General features: G+C 32.8%; 1 protein-coding gene across 1 annotated transcript; it reads left to right on the top strand.

Moving 5' to 3' along the window:
* Positions 1-1,739: 1,739 nt before the first annotated feature.
* Positions 1,740-6,049, top strand: LOC149519858 (zinc finger BED domain-containing protein RICESLEEPER 1-like). The gene is made up of 5 exons (XM_089751043.1): positions 1,740-2,289; positions 2,356-2,520; positions 2,574-2,638; positions 2,732-2,801; positions 5,949-6,049. The coding sequence occupies exons 1-5, from the start codon at positions 1,740-1,742 to the stop codon at positions 6,047-6,049; spliced, it is 951 nt and encodes a 316-aa protein (XP_089607169.1).
* Positions 6,050-15,689: the final 9,640 nt, after the last annotated feature.

The raw sequence follows: 15,689 nt of genomic DNA, 5'->3' as shown, positions 1-15,689 counted from the left end.
CAGTAGAAAAACTTTTGGATGGTTCATATTATTTAACAAAAAAAAAAGGTCATTGGCTCTATTGTTTTTAGTCATAATCATAATTTGAGCTTCCATATAGTTCATCACTAATTTATTGGGGACTGTTTAATGTGAATACTTTTCTTCTTTATGCATATTAGATTTGTTAGAATATAACCTGACACTTATTTCTAATGAGATTGAGTTAATGTTATATAAATACTAAATAGGCATGTATAATTGTAAAAATTAATAAGAAATATTCATTTTAAGAAATTGATTTTAGAAATTGAAATTATTATCGAAGTAGGTAATCTTAAATTTATTAAAATTCCTGCAATATTAGTATATTTTCCCAAAGAATAAAATTTTATACTCTTCCAATAATTTGTTCTCGCAACTTATTTAGCATGTTTCTGGCAATAAAATTTACCGCACATGTTTCTAACAACTTGTTTGCATTATTGTTTGATCCTAAAATTATATTATTGTTTTGATTTGTCTTTTTTTTTTTTTTTTGCTATAGGGAACTAAACATGTCATCAACCACACCGGATATCTCTTCTATACCAGTTCAGCCGACAATAAATTCTTTTACTAGTCGAATTGTGTCAGATGATGGTAATGATTCAATGAATGAAGCTTTAGATGCCACTAATGGTAACACAGATAAAACACCAGTCATTGATGCCAATGATAGAGAATGTGATAATGCTGACCTTGAAGAGTGTGAAGAAAGTAATGAGAAAAAGAGGCAAAAGACATCTGCTGTTTGGTTAGAGTTCAAAGAAGTCACTCTTTCTGATGGTTCCAAAAAAAGAGAGTGTGTCCATTGCAAGAAGAAGCTAGCAATAAATACAAGTAAAAGTACAACTCAATTTAAGAGGCATTTGATAACTTGTGTTAAGAGAAAATTTTTTTAGAATCAACAATAAATGATCAATTTTCAGCCAGTAAACACATGTGGTGATGTACAGATACTACATGCTCTCACAGATGGCAAGTTTGATATGGTAAAGATGAGAGAAGCAGCTGCACATTGGATACTTATGCACGAGCATCCTTTTTCGATTATAGAAGAGGAAGATTTTAACATGATGCAAAAACGTGGGATGCCTGAATGGGGAAAGGTATCACATAATACTATTAAAAAGGATTGCATGCAAGTTTATGAAGTAAAAAAAAAGAAATTAAAGGCATTGTTGAAGACTGTCAGCAAGATTATTTTGACAATAGATTTGTGGAAATCAAGTAATCAAAAGATTGAGTACATGGTTCTTACAGCACACTTTGTAGATTCTAATTGGAGATTGCAAAAATGTGTTATTAGCTTTGTTCACATACCTCCTCCTCGTCGCAGTGTTGAGATTGCTGATTGTATTTTTAAGTGTCTAAAGGAATGGGGAATTGAAAACAAGGTGTTTACACTTTCTGTGGACAATGCTTCAAGCAATGATGTAGTGATTAGAATTCTTAAAGACACTTTTTCAAAAAATAGGATGTTGCTTTGTGGAGGAAAATTATTTCATGTTCGGTGTTGTGCACATATCTTAAATCTCATGGTTCAAGATGACCTTTCTGAGATTAAGAATGTGATTGGTGATGTTCATGAAAGTGTCAATTTTATTAATCAAAATGAGGCAAGACTTAACTCATTTTTTGATATAGTACAGCAGTTATAGTTACCTGATAGAAAACTCATTCTCGATTGTAAAACACGTTAGAATTCGACATTCGAGATGTTGTCGATTGCAATCAAATTCAAAGAAGTGTTTTCGAGACTCAAAGAGCGAGAATCTCATTATGAATGTTGTCTAAGTCATGAAGATTGGGAAAAGGTGGAGAAAGTTTGTGAGATTTTAGAAGTTTTTAATTCAGCCACTAAAATCATCTCTGGAAGTGATTATCCAACTTCAAACCTATTTTTGAATGAAGTTTATCGTGTGAAAGTGTTGTTGGATAAAATGATGAATGATGAAAATGAATTTGTTCAAGCAATGGTTCGTAAGATGAAGAGTAAATTTGAAAAGTATTGGGGAGAATGTAATTTGTTGATGTCTATAGCAGCAATCTTGGATCCAAGGTGCAAAATGAGGGCGATTGAGTTTTGCTTTCCTCGAATGTACCCTGATAGAGAAGCAAAAGAAAATATTGCTAAAGTTCGAGATGCCCTTTATGAGATTTATGATGAATATGCTCGTGAGTATCAATTTGGCAATAAGCATAGTGCTGAAACTCAAGTGCATGATAATGGTATTAGTGGTATGAATATAGAAGCTTCTTCTTCTGGTTGGTTTAAATTTGCAAATTATGTAAAATCAGTTGAAACTGCTCAATCACAATAATCTGATTTAGATGTCTACCTAGCTGAGGGCTGTTTTATCTGTGAAGGAGATTCCACTAAGTTTCATGTTTTGGAATGGTGGAAAGCGAGCACTTTGAAGTATCGTATTTTATCCAAGATGGCTCGAGATATATTTGCTATTCCTATCACTACAGTGACTTCAGAAGCTACCTTTAGTGCAGAGGTAGAGTTATTGATACTGATCGTGCTTCTTTATCTCCTGACACAGTGCAAGCATTACTTTGTGGAGGAGATTGGTGTCGGAATCTTCATGGAGTGAAGAAGAAGAACAAAGTGAGTTTTTTTTATTATTATTTTGTTATTAGGTGACTATCATTGCTTTAATCTAATTTTTAACTATTATTTTCCTTTACTTTATCTATGTAGAAGAGAAGAAATCAATTGAGATTGCACTCAAAATCCCCTAAAGTGAGGATATCTAATGTCTTCTATACAGGTATGAAATATTATTATTAAATACTTTTAATTTGTCACAACATTACTAAAGAAAAATAGGTAGTAGCTAGTCTAGATTGAGCTTTTTGCATTATAATTTACGAACCATAGGTTAATTAATTGTAGACACCCAATTTGGTCCAGGTCCGGATCAATTGGGCCTGGCCCAAATAGGTAGGTATATGTTTTTTATTTTATTTTATTTTTGTTTTTATTTTATTTTATTTTATTTTTATTTTAGCTATTTACTTATTAATAAGTATATATCTTTATTATTATTTTTTCTTTCTGTTAATATTTTTTGTATATCAGATTATGTATTTAATTTTAATTATCTGTTAAGTTTCCTGGTTTATCTGATTTATTTTCTTTTGATTTTTTTTCTTTTTTGATTTATCTGACTTGGATTGGGATTCAATCAATTAGAGTCTAGATTGGACTCAAAGATTGAATCCCCGTCCAAAGAAAAATTGGGATTGATCAGAAACTCCTAATAAATTCCTATAAAAGGGACCTCTTGGAACAGAAGCAACACAGAAAAAAATAGTGAGCAAAGCTACTGATTTGAGAGAAAAAGAGGCGTATAGAAAGCTAGAAAAAGGTTTAGGAGTGTTCTGGGAGTTAACAGAATTTTTTGAAGATTTTTTGGGCGATTTTTTTTTGGAAATTTTTGGAAAATTCCAGATTTAGGTTGAATTTTTCGACGAAGTTTAAATTTTTCGACGAAGATTTCGACCAAATTTGAAGTTTCCAACGAGCTGCCCAGTTTCCGACGAAGGATTCCAAAAACCGATAACCTTTCGACCAACTTTTGGTGAAATTTTCCAGATTCCGGTGACATTTTTCAGAATCCGACGAAATTCAACCGGAGTTCTTCAGCCTTTAGAGAGAAGGAAGAGAAAGAGGGAAGAAGAGAGAGAGAGGGGAGGAGCTTTCTACCGAAAAACATAGGGAAAGACCTTATATACCCTTTCAAAATGACGTCGTTTTGGCCTTAAGTGACTCAGAGGATCCGCGCGTTTTGTCGAAACCCGACTCGACCCGAGCGTCGACCCGCTTCCTGACCCGCGCGTGCCTGCCCCCCTCCGAGCCAAGCCGAGCCGAGCTTCCCAAGCAGCCCCAGAGCCGTTTCTCTTCTTTAAGTCGAGTCGAGCCGAGCCGATAGCCGAGCCACTCCAGGTTTTTTTTATTTTTAGATTTTTTTATTTTTTTATTAGATTAAAATTATTTAATATTTTTTATCTTTATCTTATTTTTATTTTTGTTTTACTTTTCTTTATTTTTTTATCTTTATTTATTTTCACTTTTATTTTGTTCTATTTTCTTTAAATAAAAATCAAAAAATATTTTGGGGAAAAAGTTGTAAGTATCAATTTTTCTTAAAAATAAATTTTTAAAAAATATTTTTGGGGAAAAGTTGAAAGTATCAATTTTTCTTAAAAATAAATTTTCAAAAAAAAAAAAGGATTTTTGAGGAAAAGTTGAAAGTATCAATTTTCCTTGGAAATCAAAGTTTCAAAAAAAAATATTTTTGAGGAAAAGTTGGAAGTATTAATTTTTCTTAAAAATAAATTTTTAAAAAATATTTTTGAGGAAAAGTTGGAAGTATCAATTTTTCTTAAAAATAAATTTCCAAAAAAGTATTTTTGGGGAAAAGTTGAAAGTATCAATTTTCCCTACACAAGAACAATCATTCTTTCCTTCCTTTCTATTTTGATTTTGATTTTGATTTTTCTTTAACTAATCCGACGAAGGAGCTTCTGCAAGTGAAACAGTAGTTTTTCTTGCATACTCTTGAGGTGAGGGAATTTTCTCAATTTTCTGCTAAAAGTATTAGAGTCAATTGAGAAAAAAATTTCTAATAATTAATTACTTGATAAAATTTTAAGGCTTTTGGATAACACAAATTTAAGCTGGTACAATCTCTTGATGGGCTTTGTAAGGGTGTTATAACCTTTCTCACACGTAATTGAACTCTCGAACCCTGTTCTGGTTTGTAGACCTGAACCTATTCTTTTAGGGGTCCTTAAACTTAGGCGTTCCCTAAAAAGACAGATTCCTTAGGTGGCCAATCGCACCTAGATAAAAAGATTGGTGGCGACTCCCTTAAGTCAATGTCTAGCGATAGATCCCCGGATCTAGACGTTATGACAGCTTGGCGACTCCGCTGGAGACTTGAGAGTCAGGCCAGCAAATAATATGTGTTATCCAAAAGCCTAATAAAATTGAACCATTTTTTTTGTATATATGTTACTATTCATGTTTTATTTACCTTGCTAATTATGTCATTCATGTTCATAAGCATAACTGAGCTCTATACCCGAGCTCCGTCCTTCTAGGAGGGAGTAAAGTACCTATTACTTTCGTGAGGTCTAATGCCTCCGCAGTGGCTGGCGAAATACTCTCACTCAAATTGAACATTTTCTGCTTGTAGCCTGTAATGGGTGAGGATTAAGGTGCCTTACTAGTCTGTGATGGACAAGGATGTAAGGCACAATTTGAGGACCTTTAGACTTTGACCTTAAAATCGCATATAGTGAACCTTAAGAATGCCTAAACCTAGGATAGAGCCATTTCTACTCAATGATAGATATACCCTGAAATTAAGACACAAAAGGGTGTTTATCTAATCATTTTGATTGTTTAACTTTGTGTATCATTTTCATTATCATATGTAACATTATGCATTAGCATCACTTTCATTTCATCTATTGAACTAACTATGTTGTTTGTCTAATTGTATGCATCTGCATTATTTTTCATGATCATGTTTTAACACAATCATTTGCATCCATTTCATACTAGATTTCATTCAAAAAAATTTACATTTCATTCGTGCATCAAAGCATCATACACAAAGCATAGCATAACATTTCTAATCATAAGTATGGTACTCAAGGTCCAAGGATAGCTCTGTCTAGCGAGAACCCTGTCCATCGATACAACACAAGATCTAGAACAAGACAAATGGAGCAGGATAATTTTTATAGATTTGAAAACATAGAAAAAGCACAAGAGAAGATTGAAAGTGAGCTGAGCAAGATTCTGGAGGCTCTTAATAACATGAATAAAGGAAAATGAGTTGAAGAAAATGCAAGCCAACAAGTTCCCTCGCTGTAAAAAGTGGTTGACCCTTTATACCCTTCAGGTTTTAACCCACCCCAAGCCCAGTCTGTTCAAGAGGTCCCGCCACAACATTTCGCATATCCAACTTATCCTGGAATGCCACCGGCTGTTAACCCAGGGTAGTATAACAGCTATGTAAATCCTATCTTCACCAAAAAAGCCACAGAACTAATTCTTGATCTAGATGATTTAAAAGAGAAAGAGAAAGAAAAGATGAGAGTTGAGGTTGAGGAAAGTTCCAAGATTAGCATGCTAGAGCAAAGGCTAAGGGTCGTGAAAGGATTTAGCTTTTATGGGTCGGTTGATGCTGCTGGGCTCTGCCTAGTTCCTGATGTGGTTATCCCCCATAAGTTCAAAATACCAAAATTTAAAAAATATGATGGTACAAAATGCCTCAAAACCCACATCACCATGTATTGTAGGAAGATGACAGCTCATGCACATGATGAAAAACTCTTGATGCATATTTTTCAGGACAGTCTTACTGGCTCTACGACCAGATGGTATGTTCAGTTGGATAGGACTCGCATTCGCTCTTGGAGCGATATGGCACATGACTTTATCAGTCAATATCGACATATCATCGATTTGGCCCCTGATCGTTTATCTTTATAGAATCTGAAAAAAAAGGTAAACGAGTCTTTTAAAGAGTATGCCCAGAGGTGGAGAGATGTTGCTTCTCAAGTACAACCTCTTTTGACTGAGAAAGAAACTACAGTGTTATTTGTCAGCACTTTGAAGTCTCCCTATTATGAAAAGATGATAGGGAATGCAACAAAAAATTTCGCTGACATGGTAATCTCTGGAAAAATTATTGAAAGTGTCATAAAAAATGGCAAGTTAAAAGGAGGAGAAACTAAGAAGACATCAGAAAAGAAAGAAGCTGAAGCTCAAGCTGTGAGCTTTGATAGACAACAATTCAGGGGTTATCAACCCTATCCATCCTAAGGTTACTCTCCATACTATCCTACTGTGAATAATGCCTCATCCTACCTATACCAGCTAGCTCCACAACCACCTTATTCATCCACGCACCAATCAATTTTTAACCCCCAAGATCTTACATACAGCCTTAACATTCAAGCTCCTACAAGAACCCAAATTCTCCATATTAACCAAGCAAGTGGTTCACGAGAACAACGAACTACTCGAGAAAAACTTGTATTTGATCCAATCCCTATGACTTATACAGAGTTATATCGAGAACTTTATAATAGCCATTTGATTGCCCCCAGCCATGTGGAGCCGCTTAAATCACCCTACCAAAAGTGGTATGATCTTATAGCCCACTGCGACTATCACTATGAAATTACTGGCCATTCTACTGAAAATTGCACTGCTTTAAAGCATAAGGTGCAATGGTTGATTAATGATGGAATGGTAAGTTTTGATCAAGGGAAAGCAACAACACCTAATGTTAGCATTCTGAGTGAAAGTCAAGAACAAAAAGGGTCCGAAGAGTCACAATGAATTGAGGGGCAAGATGTCAATAGAGATTCTTCACCTGATCATATAGGGGGATAATTTTTAAGAATGGAGATAAGGCTGGTTGAAGGTTTCTTTTGTCATGTTAGGATTTCTTTTCGAGTGATTGTCGGATTTCTTTTTGCAATATGATTTCACTTGTTATCATCTTAATAAGGGCAAGTTAATGCATTTCATTACATTTTCTCTTTCACTTGACCATTACTCCATGCTCTGTTACCTTTCATAACTTTATACTCTCATTTTTAAATTTCAGATGATGAATATTTAGACAATGATAACAATAATTCTGAGATTTAATTTTGAAAACTCATCCACATTAATATGAGGAGATGGTTTGAGCAAAAAAAAAAAGGTAAGCCATTACCAGAGGTGAAAAAGATATGTCTTGAAGATATGTAATCTTTTATACAGGATCATGAGCTTTGTTCAATAGATGATGTTCAAGAAAAGTATTCACAATTGAGATGAAAAATGGCAATCTTTCTTTTACCATTTGAAAAATCATTTATTGCTACCTCTTTGAGCCTATTATGATTTCTTTTTCGGAGAAACCCCAATCAAGGATCATCTTCTACACTGGGGGGTAATTTTTGAAAAAAATCACAAAAGGTCTCAAAAAAAAAGGAAAAGAAAAAGAAAAAATAAACGCCACACATGACTTGGGGTAAAATAATGAGAATCCTTTATGTGAGAAAAAAAAATAGTGAAACGATGTAGGGCAAAATGCCAAATTACATCAAATGATCCTTCGGTCTTGAACCTTTTTAATATATGTTTTCAGCCTATTATATCCATTTCTTTTATGACCCTTCACCTTGGCCTACATTACAACCTTGAAAAGCTCATTTGGATCAAGTGTGAATGCTTAACTTGAATGATCATATGTTGAGCGAAGGTATGCTCATGATGAAGCAATGGAATCATGCTACATTGCTCTAAAGTTGGATGTATGAAAGATATTAACAATGGATGAAAAATGAGCAAAAAGTAAAAAGATGATGAAAAAAAAAAAGAAGAAAAAAATGAGAAAATGAAAAAAAGAGATTCAAATTGAAAACCTGAAAGTGTGATTTTGGTAGAAAAAAAAAGATCCAGGTCAAATGGCACACATAAATGGAAGATCAAAGACATCTGAAGATCCTTCAAAGACTGGGGTAAAGTTTGCCAAACTCCATATTACTTCAATTGTAAATGGAATGAGTTTTTGAAAAAGAATCCTAGATTAATGTTGAGAATTGTTTGAATATTCATCATTTGGACATACCATCCATCCCAATGACATGTATCCAATTCATTTCCTTTCCCATTTGCTTTGTACCAAAATAGATCTTTATTGATTATCTTTACCATAATTCACCATGGTTCTCTTATTGTTACACCCCTAGATTGAATTGAGAAAATGCTTGATTGCATTATATTTGTCAAGATTTGAAATGATAATGAATGAATGAATATGTACTTAAAAGAGTCTTGCATTCATTTGAAAAGAAATCTAAGGTGATAAATAAATGGTAGAAACCCAAAATAGATGATTTGGAAGGATATGTGATGTGATCAAATGGAGAATCTAATGGGGCAAATCTTGAAAAGTGATATAACCAAATGATGAGTACAAGGATGAATTGGTCGATATGACTTACAAGTTATGATTGAATGATGAGAACAATCAATGGACAAAGTTTGTTTTGGAATGGTTAATGCTGAGACACCTATGAGTAATGACCCAGTGATGACGGATGAAACTTGTTTTGAAATTTATTAGTGCTGAGAAATTCATTGAATGATGGTCCAGTGATGATCGATTGATAAAGCTTATTCCAAAGTTTTGAGAAACTGAACAAGAAAGAATCTGAGTGGAAAAGACAATTAAAAAGCTACACTGGCTCGATCTTAGAAGAGCAGTGTAATCGGATCTCTGAAGAATCAAAGGGCTTGATGCCTAAGAAAAGAGCTTGAGAAAATTGAGTACCATACATTGAATAGGAATTAATTGGCCAACATTTGCATAGCATGCATTGAAATTCATATGCATTGCATAGTATACACTACTTTCAGAAAAGTATAGTGTATAAATTCAGAAGCTGGGGTGTTTCAACATCCCACATAGAGAAGATAGATATGAAGATATTTTGCAAGTTTGAGAAGAAACTTGTCAGGTAAGTTCCTAATCCTTGAAATAGGATGTCTTTTGGTATCAGGGTTGATTTATAAGACCTTTGGGCATGATCTCCTGAAATTCCTTCAAACACAACTTTCAACTCCTTTAGACATGATTGTCAAGGAGTAATTTACTTTTCAAAGTCGTGGTGCCTCTGTTTAGAGGAGTAATTTACTTTCCAAAGTCATGGTGCCTCTGTTTAGAGGAGCAATTTACTTTCCAAAGTCGTGGTGCCTCTGTTTAGAGGAGCAATTTACTTTTCAAAGTCGTGGTGGCTCTATTTAGAAGAGCAATTTATTTTTCAAAGTTGTTGAGCCTCTGTTTAGAGGAGCTTTGGTAAAAATAAATAAATAAAAACAAAAACAAACAAAAAATATAAAAAAAATAAAAATATTGAGTTGAATCTTGATTGGGTGTCACGTCTTTGCGTAATTTCTGTTTTACAGAAAATGTGCAAAGAGGGGCAGCTGTAGACACCCAATTTGGTCCAGGTCCGGATCAATTGGGCCTGACCCAAATAGGTAGGTATATGTTTTTTATTTTATTTTATTTTTATTATTATTATTATATTTTTTTTCTTTCTTCTTTTTTTATTTTAGCTATTTACTTATTAATATGTATATATCTTTATTATTTTTTTTCTTTCTGTTAATATTTTTTGTATGTCAGATTATGTATTTAATTATAATTATCTATTAAGTTTCTTGATTTATCTGATTTATTTTCTTTTAATTTTTTTTCTTTTTTGATTTATCTGACTTGGATTAGGATTCAATCAATTAGAGTCCAGATTGGACTCAAAGATTGAATCCCCGTCCAAAGAGAAATTGAGATTGATCAGAAACTCCTAATCAATCCCTATAAAAGGGACCTCTTGGAACAGAAGCAACACAGAAAAAAATAGTGAGCAAAGCTACTGATTTGAGAGAAAATGAGGCGTATAGAAAGCTAAGAAAAGGTTTAGGAGTGTTCTGAGAGTTAGAAGAATTTTTTGAAGATTTTTTGGGTGATTTTTTTTTGGGAATTTCTGGAAAATTCGAGATTCCGGTTGAATTTTTTAGCGAAGTTTGAATTTTTCGACGAAGATTCTGACCAAATTTGAAGTTTTCGGTGAGCTGCCCAGTTTTCGACGAAGGATTCCAGAAACCGACAACCTTCCGACCAACTTCCGGTGAAATTTTCCAGATTTCGATTATATTTTTCAGAATCTGACGAAATTCAACCGGAGTTCTTTAGCCTTTAGAGAGAAGGGAGAGAAAAAGGGAAGAAGAGAGAGAGAGGGGAGGAGCTTTCTGCCGAAAAATAGAGGGAAAGACCTTATATACCCTTTCAAAACGACGTCGTTTTGGCATTAAGTGACCTAGAGGATCCGCGCGTTTTGTCGAGACCCGACCTGACCCGAGCGTCGACCCGCTTCCTGACCCGCGCGTGCCTGTCCCCCACCAAGCCAAGTCGAGCCGAGCTTCCCAAGTCGCCCCCCGAGCCGTTTCTCTTCTTTAAGCCGAGCCGCTCCAGGTTTTTTTTTTTATATATATATTTTTTTAATTTTTTATTAGATTAGATTTATTTAATATTTTTTTATCTTTATCTTATTTTTATTTTTGTTTTACTTTTCTTTATTTTTTTATCTTTATTTATTTTCACTTTTATTTTGTTCTATTTTCTTTAAATAAAAATCAAAAAATATTTTGGCGGAAAAGTTGTAAATATCAATTTTCCTTAAAAATAAATTTTCAAAAAATATTTTTGGGGAAAAGTTAAAAGTATCAATTTTCCTTAAAAATAAATTTTCCAAAAAAAAAAGATTTTTGAGGAAAAATTGAAAGTATCAATTTTCCTTGGAAATCAAAGTTTCAAAAAAAAATATTTTTGAGGAAAAGTTGGAAGTATCAATTTTCCTTAAAAATAAATTTTCAAAAAAGTATTTTTGGGGAAAAGTTGAAAGTATCAATTTTTCCTACACAAGAACAATCATTCTTTCCTTCCTTTCTATTTTGATTTTGATTTTGATTTTTCTTTAACTAATCCGACGACGGAGCTTCTGCAAGTGAAACAGTAGTTTTTCTTGCATACTCTTGAGATGAGGGAATTTTTTCAATTTTCTGCTAAAAGTATTAGAGTCAATTGAGAAAAAAATTTCCAATAATTAATTACTTGGTAAAATTTTAAGGCTTTTGGATAACACAAATTTAAGCAGGTACCATCTTTTGATGGGCGTTGTGAGGGTGCTATAACCTTCCTCACACGTAATTGAACTCCCAAACTTTGTTCTAGTTAGTAGACCTGAACCTATTCTTTTAGGGGTCCTTAAACTTAGGCGTTCCCTAAAAGGACAGATTCCTTAGGTGGCCAATCGCACCTAGATAAAAAAAAAAGATTGGTGGCGACTCCCTAAAGTCAATGTCTAGCGATAGATCTCCGGATCTAGACGTTATGACACTAATGATAGAAACTCATGTTAAGGTAATTGACAAGATACTGTTTATATTTTTTTGCTCTGATTATAAGACAACTGACAAGATAAAATCCATGTTGATGCTAATGTTAAAAATTTAAAGTTATTGATCATTGTAATAATATTACAATCTTTTTCTTGCATGGGTACTTTTATCGTTATTCTTATTGTTAATTATAATTTCTTTGTTTTGTAATTATTCTTTTGTATAGGTTTATTGAAAAGCAATATGAGCCCAATGTTCATTTGAAGACATAATATTGTGAAGGCAACATATGTATTGTTGTTGGTTTGTTGTAACTTATTTGTGAACTTATTTGCTTGGATATTTAATATCTTTCAATTAGGATTTTAATTTCTAAGTTTCATTATGTCTTATATTTGTGTGTTGTATTTGAATCATTTAATGAGACTTTTATTTGCTTAAATTTGGTTGTTGTGTAAGTTATTATTATTATTATTATTGTTGTTGTTGTTATCTTGAAAATATCATATTTATTAGGTTTGATAAAAATTAGTTGTAAAAGATCTCGAGCTCGAATAATCAAGTTTTTTTCAAGTATAAAAATCGAGCTTTTTTTTTATATATTAATCGAGCTTAATCGAACGAACTCGAATAGCTCGAATTCGATCACGAATCGAGTTCGAGCTTGAAAAATGAAACTCGATCGAGCTCGAGCCGAGTATCGAGCCTCGAGTTGTGAGTCGAGCTCGAGCTTGAGCTTCTCATTATTCGGCTCGGCTCGGCTCGTTTACAGCCCTAGTTAAGACACAGCTTCTCTTGTAAAAGTGAACAAATACCTTAAAGTAAATTTTCTGTCATCAAGATCACCTTTAATATCAGCATCAGTAAACTTTTCTAGAATTTGTGGTGAAACTTTATAACTTAAACACATTTTTGAGGTGCCCCTCAAATATCTGAAAATTCATTTCACTACTTTTCAGTAAACCTTTCTCAGATTATAAAAAAATTTGCTCATTATACAAACTACATGAGCAATGTTAGGTCATGTACAAATCATGAGATATATTAAAGAACTGACTGTAGAAGAATAAGGAAGACTAGACATAGGTAGTTGCTCTTTTTTAAACATCGGACAAGATTTTTTACTCAAATAAAAATGGTTGGCAAGTAGACTACTAACTGATTTAGTATGTTGTATATTGAATCTACTAAGTACCCGTTCAACATACTTTTCCTATGACAACCACAACTTTCTAGCTTTCTTATCCTGGATAATGTTTATACCGAGAATTTGTTTAGCTGGACCTAAATTCTTCATGTCAAAAGACTTAGACAATTGTTCTTTTAACTTACAAATCATACCAGCATTTTATCCTACAATCAATATATCATCAATATATAATAAGAGAATAATGAAGTTACTATTAAAATTTTTTGACATACACATAAGGATCTGCTGCCATTCTTTTATAGTTGTGACTCATCATAAAAGATCAAACTTCTTGTACTACTATCGCAGAGCTTATTTTAAGCTATACAAACTTTTTTTCAATTTGCAAACTAAGTGCTTTTTTTTCTTTCACTTCAAAACCCTCATATTGATTCATATAAATGTCCTTCTGCAAGTCACCATGCAAGAATGCAATTTTAACATCAAATTACTCAAGCTCAAGATTCAAACTAGCTACTAATCCTAATATCACTCGAATGGAACTCTTCTTCACAACTGAAGCAAAGATCTCATTAAAATTGATACCTGATTTTTGAGAAAAATCTTTCACCACCAATCGAGCTTTGTACCTCACTAACTTGTTACCATATTTTTTCAACTTAAACACCCATTTATTTTTTAACAACCTCTTTCCTTTTGAAAGTTTAACAAGATCATAATTACTATTATTTTACAATGACTTTATCTTTTCTTTTATTGTTTTTAACAAGTATTTTTTATTTAGAGTAGTCTGCACATCTTAGAAGCTTTCTGGCTTTTCTTTACTAGTAACTAAAATAAAATTTGAACTTGGATACCTGATAAATGACTTGTACTTTCTAGTAGATCTCTTAGGCTAAAACTCTATATCACCTAATGTCGAAGGTAGCTCTTCTTGCTTAACACTTTCAGGTAGAGAGTATTGCTCTCTCTACTCAAAACTAATTGCATCTGGCTCATCATTAACTGTGGTTGGCTCATTCATATCTCTAAGTTCTGTTTTTTGCTCATTTTCACCATTGATGGCTCTTTTCTGTGAAACCCTTATCGGTGTTGAAACATCACACTCAACAGTAACCTATGTAGTCTTCTCATTTTTTTCAGGTGTGCTATGATTTTTTTTCATGAAATACTACATCTTTACTTCTAACTGTCTTTTCTTTTCATTGGATCTCATACCCTGTAGCTAAATTCCTTATCATCATACAAATACACACTATGTAGCTTTACTATCAAGCTTTGATCTCTACTTTTTTGGCACATGCATGAATGTTTTACACTTGAAAACTTTGAAATGAGAGTATAAAGTATCTTTTTTTGTCTACACTCTTTCTGAAATGTCAAAGCCCAAAAAAATTGATAGTGATCTGTTAAGTAAATAACAAGCTACGTTGATTGCTTCACCTCAGAATGGCTTTGATAATTTTATCATCCTCAACATACATTTGATTTTTTTCTACAATGATACGATTCATCTTTTCAGTTACACCATTATACTACGGTGTTTCAGGTTTTGTTATCTCATGCATGATTCCATGCTTAGAACAATACTCTTTAAAGTCATTGGATATGTATTCCTTACCATTATTAGTTTGAATACACTTCAAGGGCAACCCTGTCATCCTTTCTACTATGGCATGAAATTTTTAAAAATATTACAGTACCTGACTTTTGTATTTCAACATATACACTCAAGTCTTACGTGAAGCATCATTAATAAAAGTAATAAAATACATACTACCACCTAATGATACAACCTTAATGAGATCACATACATCAAAATATATCAATTTCAATCTATTTTTTTCTCTGAGAACTCTTATGAAAAGAAACTTTACTATGCTTACCAAATAAATAATGATTATATGAATCGAGATACACACATTTAGTCAAGGGAATGAGAAACTGCTTTGCTAAAATCTGTAACTCCTTCTCACTCATGTGTGCCAACTTTTTGTGCCATAAGTTTATTGAAGCATCATCCTCAATGATATTTATCTGGTTACCATTTAATTGTATCCATGTCTTATACATTATGCAGCATAATTTTCTCCTTGCAACTACTATAGATCTTTTGATAAGCTTTCATTACCCATTCTTTTATCGATTTTCATATCTCTTCTTATCAAGGATATTAATAGCAAGCAAGTTTATTCTCATATTCAAAATGTATCTAACATCATTCAAAGTCAACATACAGCTGTACTAGTTTGTACAACAATACCATAAATCTTAAAAATTTATGATACACTCTTATTTCTCATATTGGTGCAACTAAAGTCTCTTACTTTATAAGTTGTAAACAACTCTCTCTTAGAAACACAATGATATGTCGCTCCTGTGTCAATTATCAACTAAATGTCGGGATCACAACATGATTACAATCACTATGTATACAAATCAAAGTAATTGAATAACTATTTGAATTCACTGCTGCAACATTGTCATTATCTGAACTCTTGCCTTTCTCATTTTTTTGCTCTTGCT

This window comes from Durio zibethinus, chromosome 2 (assembly GCF_047325235.1).
Source record: "Durio zibethinus cultivar Kanyao isolate XHJ-2024 chromosome 2, ASM4732523v1, whole genome shotgun sequence".
NCBI lineage: Eukaryota > Viridiplantae > Streptophyta > Magnoliopsida > Malvales > Malvaceae > Durio > Durio zibethinus.
This window is presented reverse-complemented; position numbering and strand designations above follow the sequence as displayed.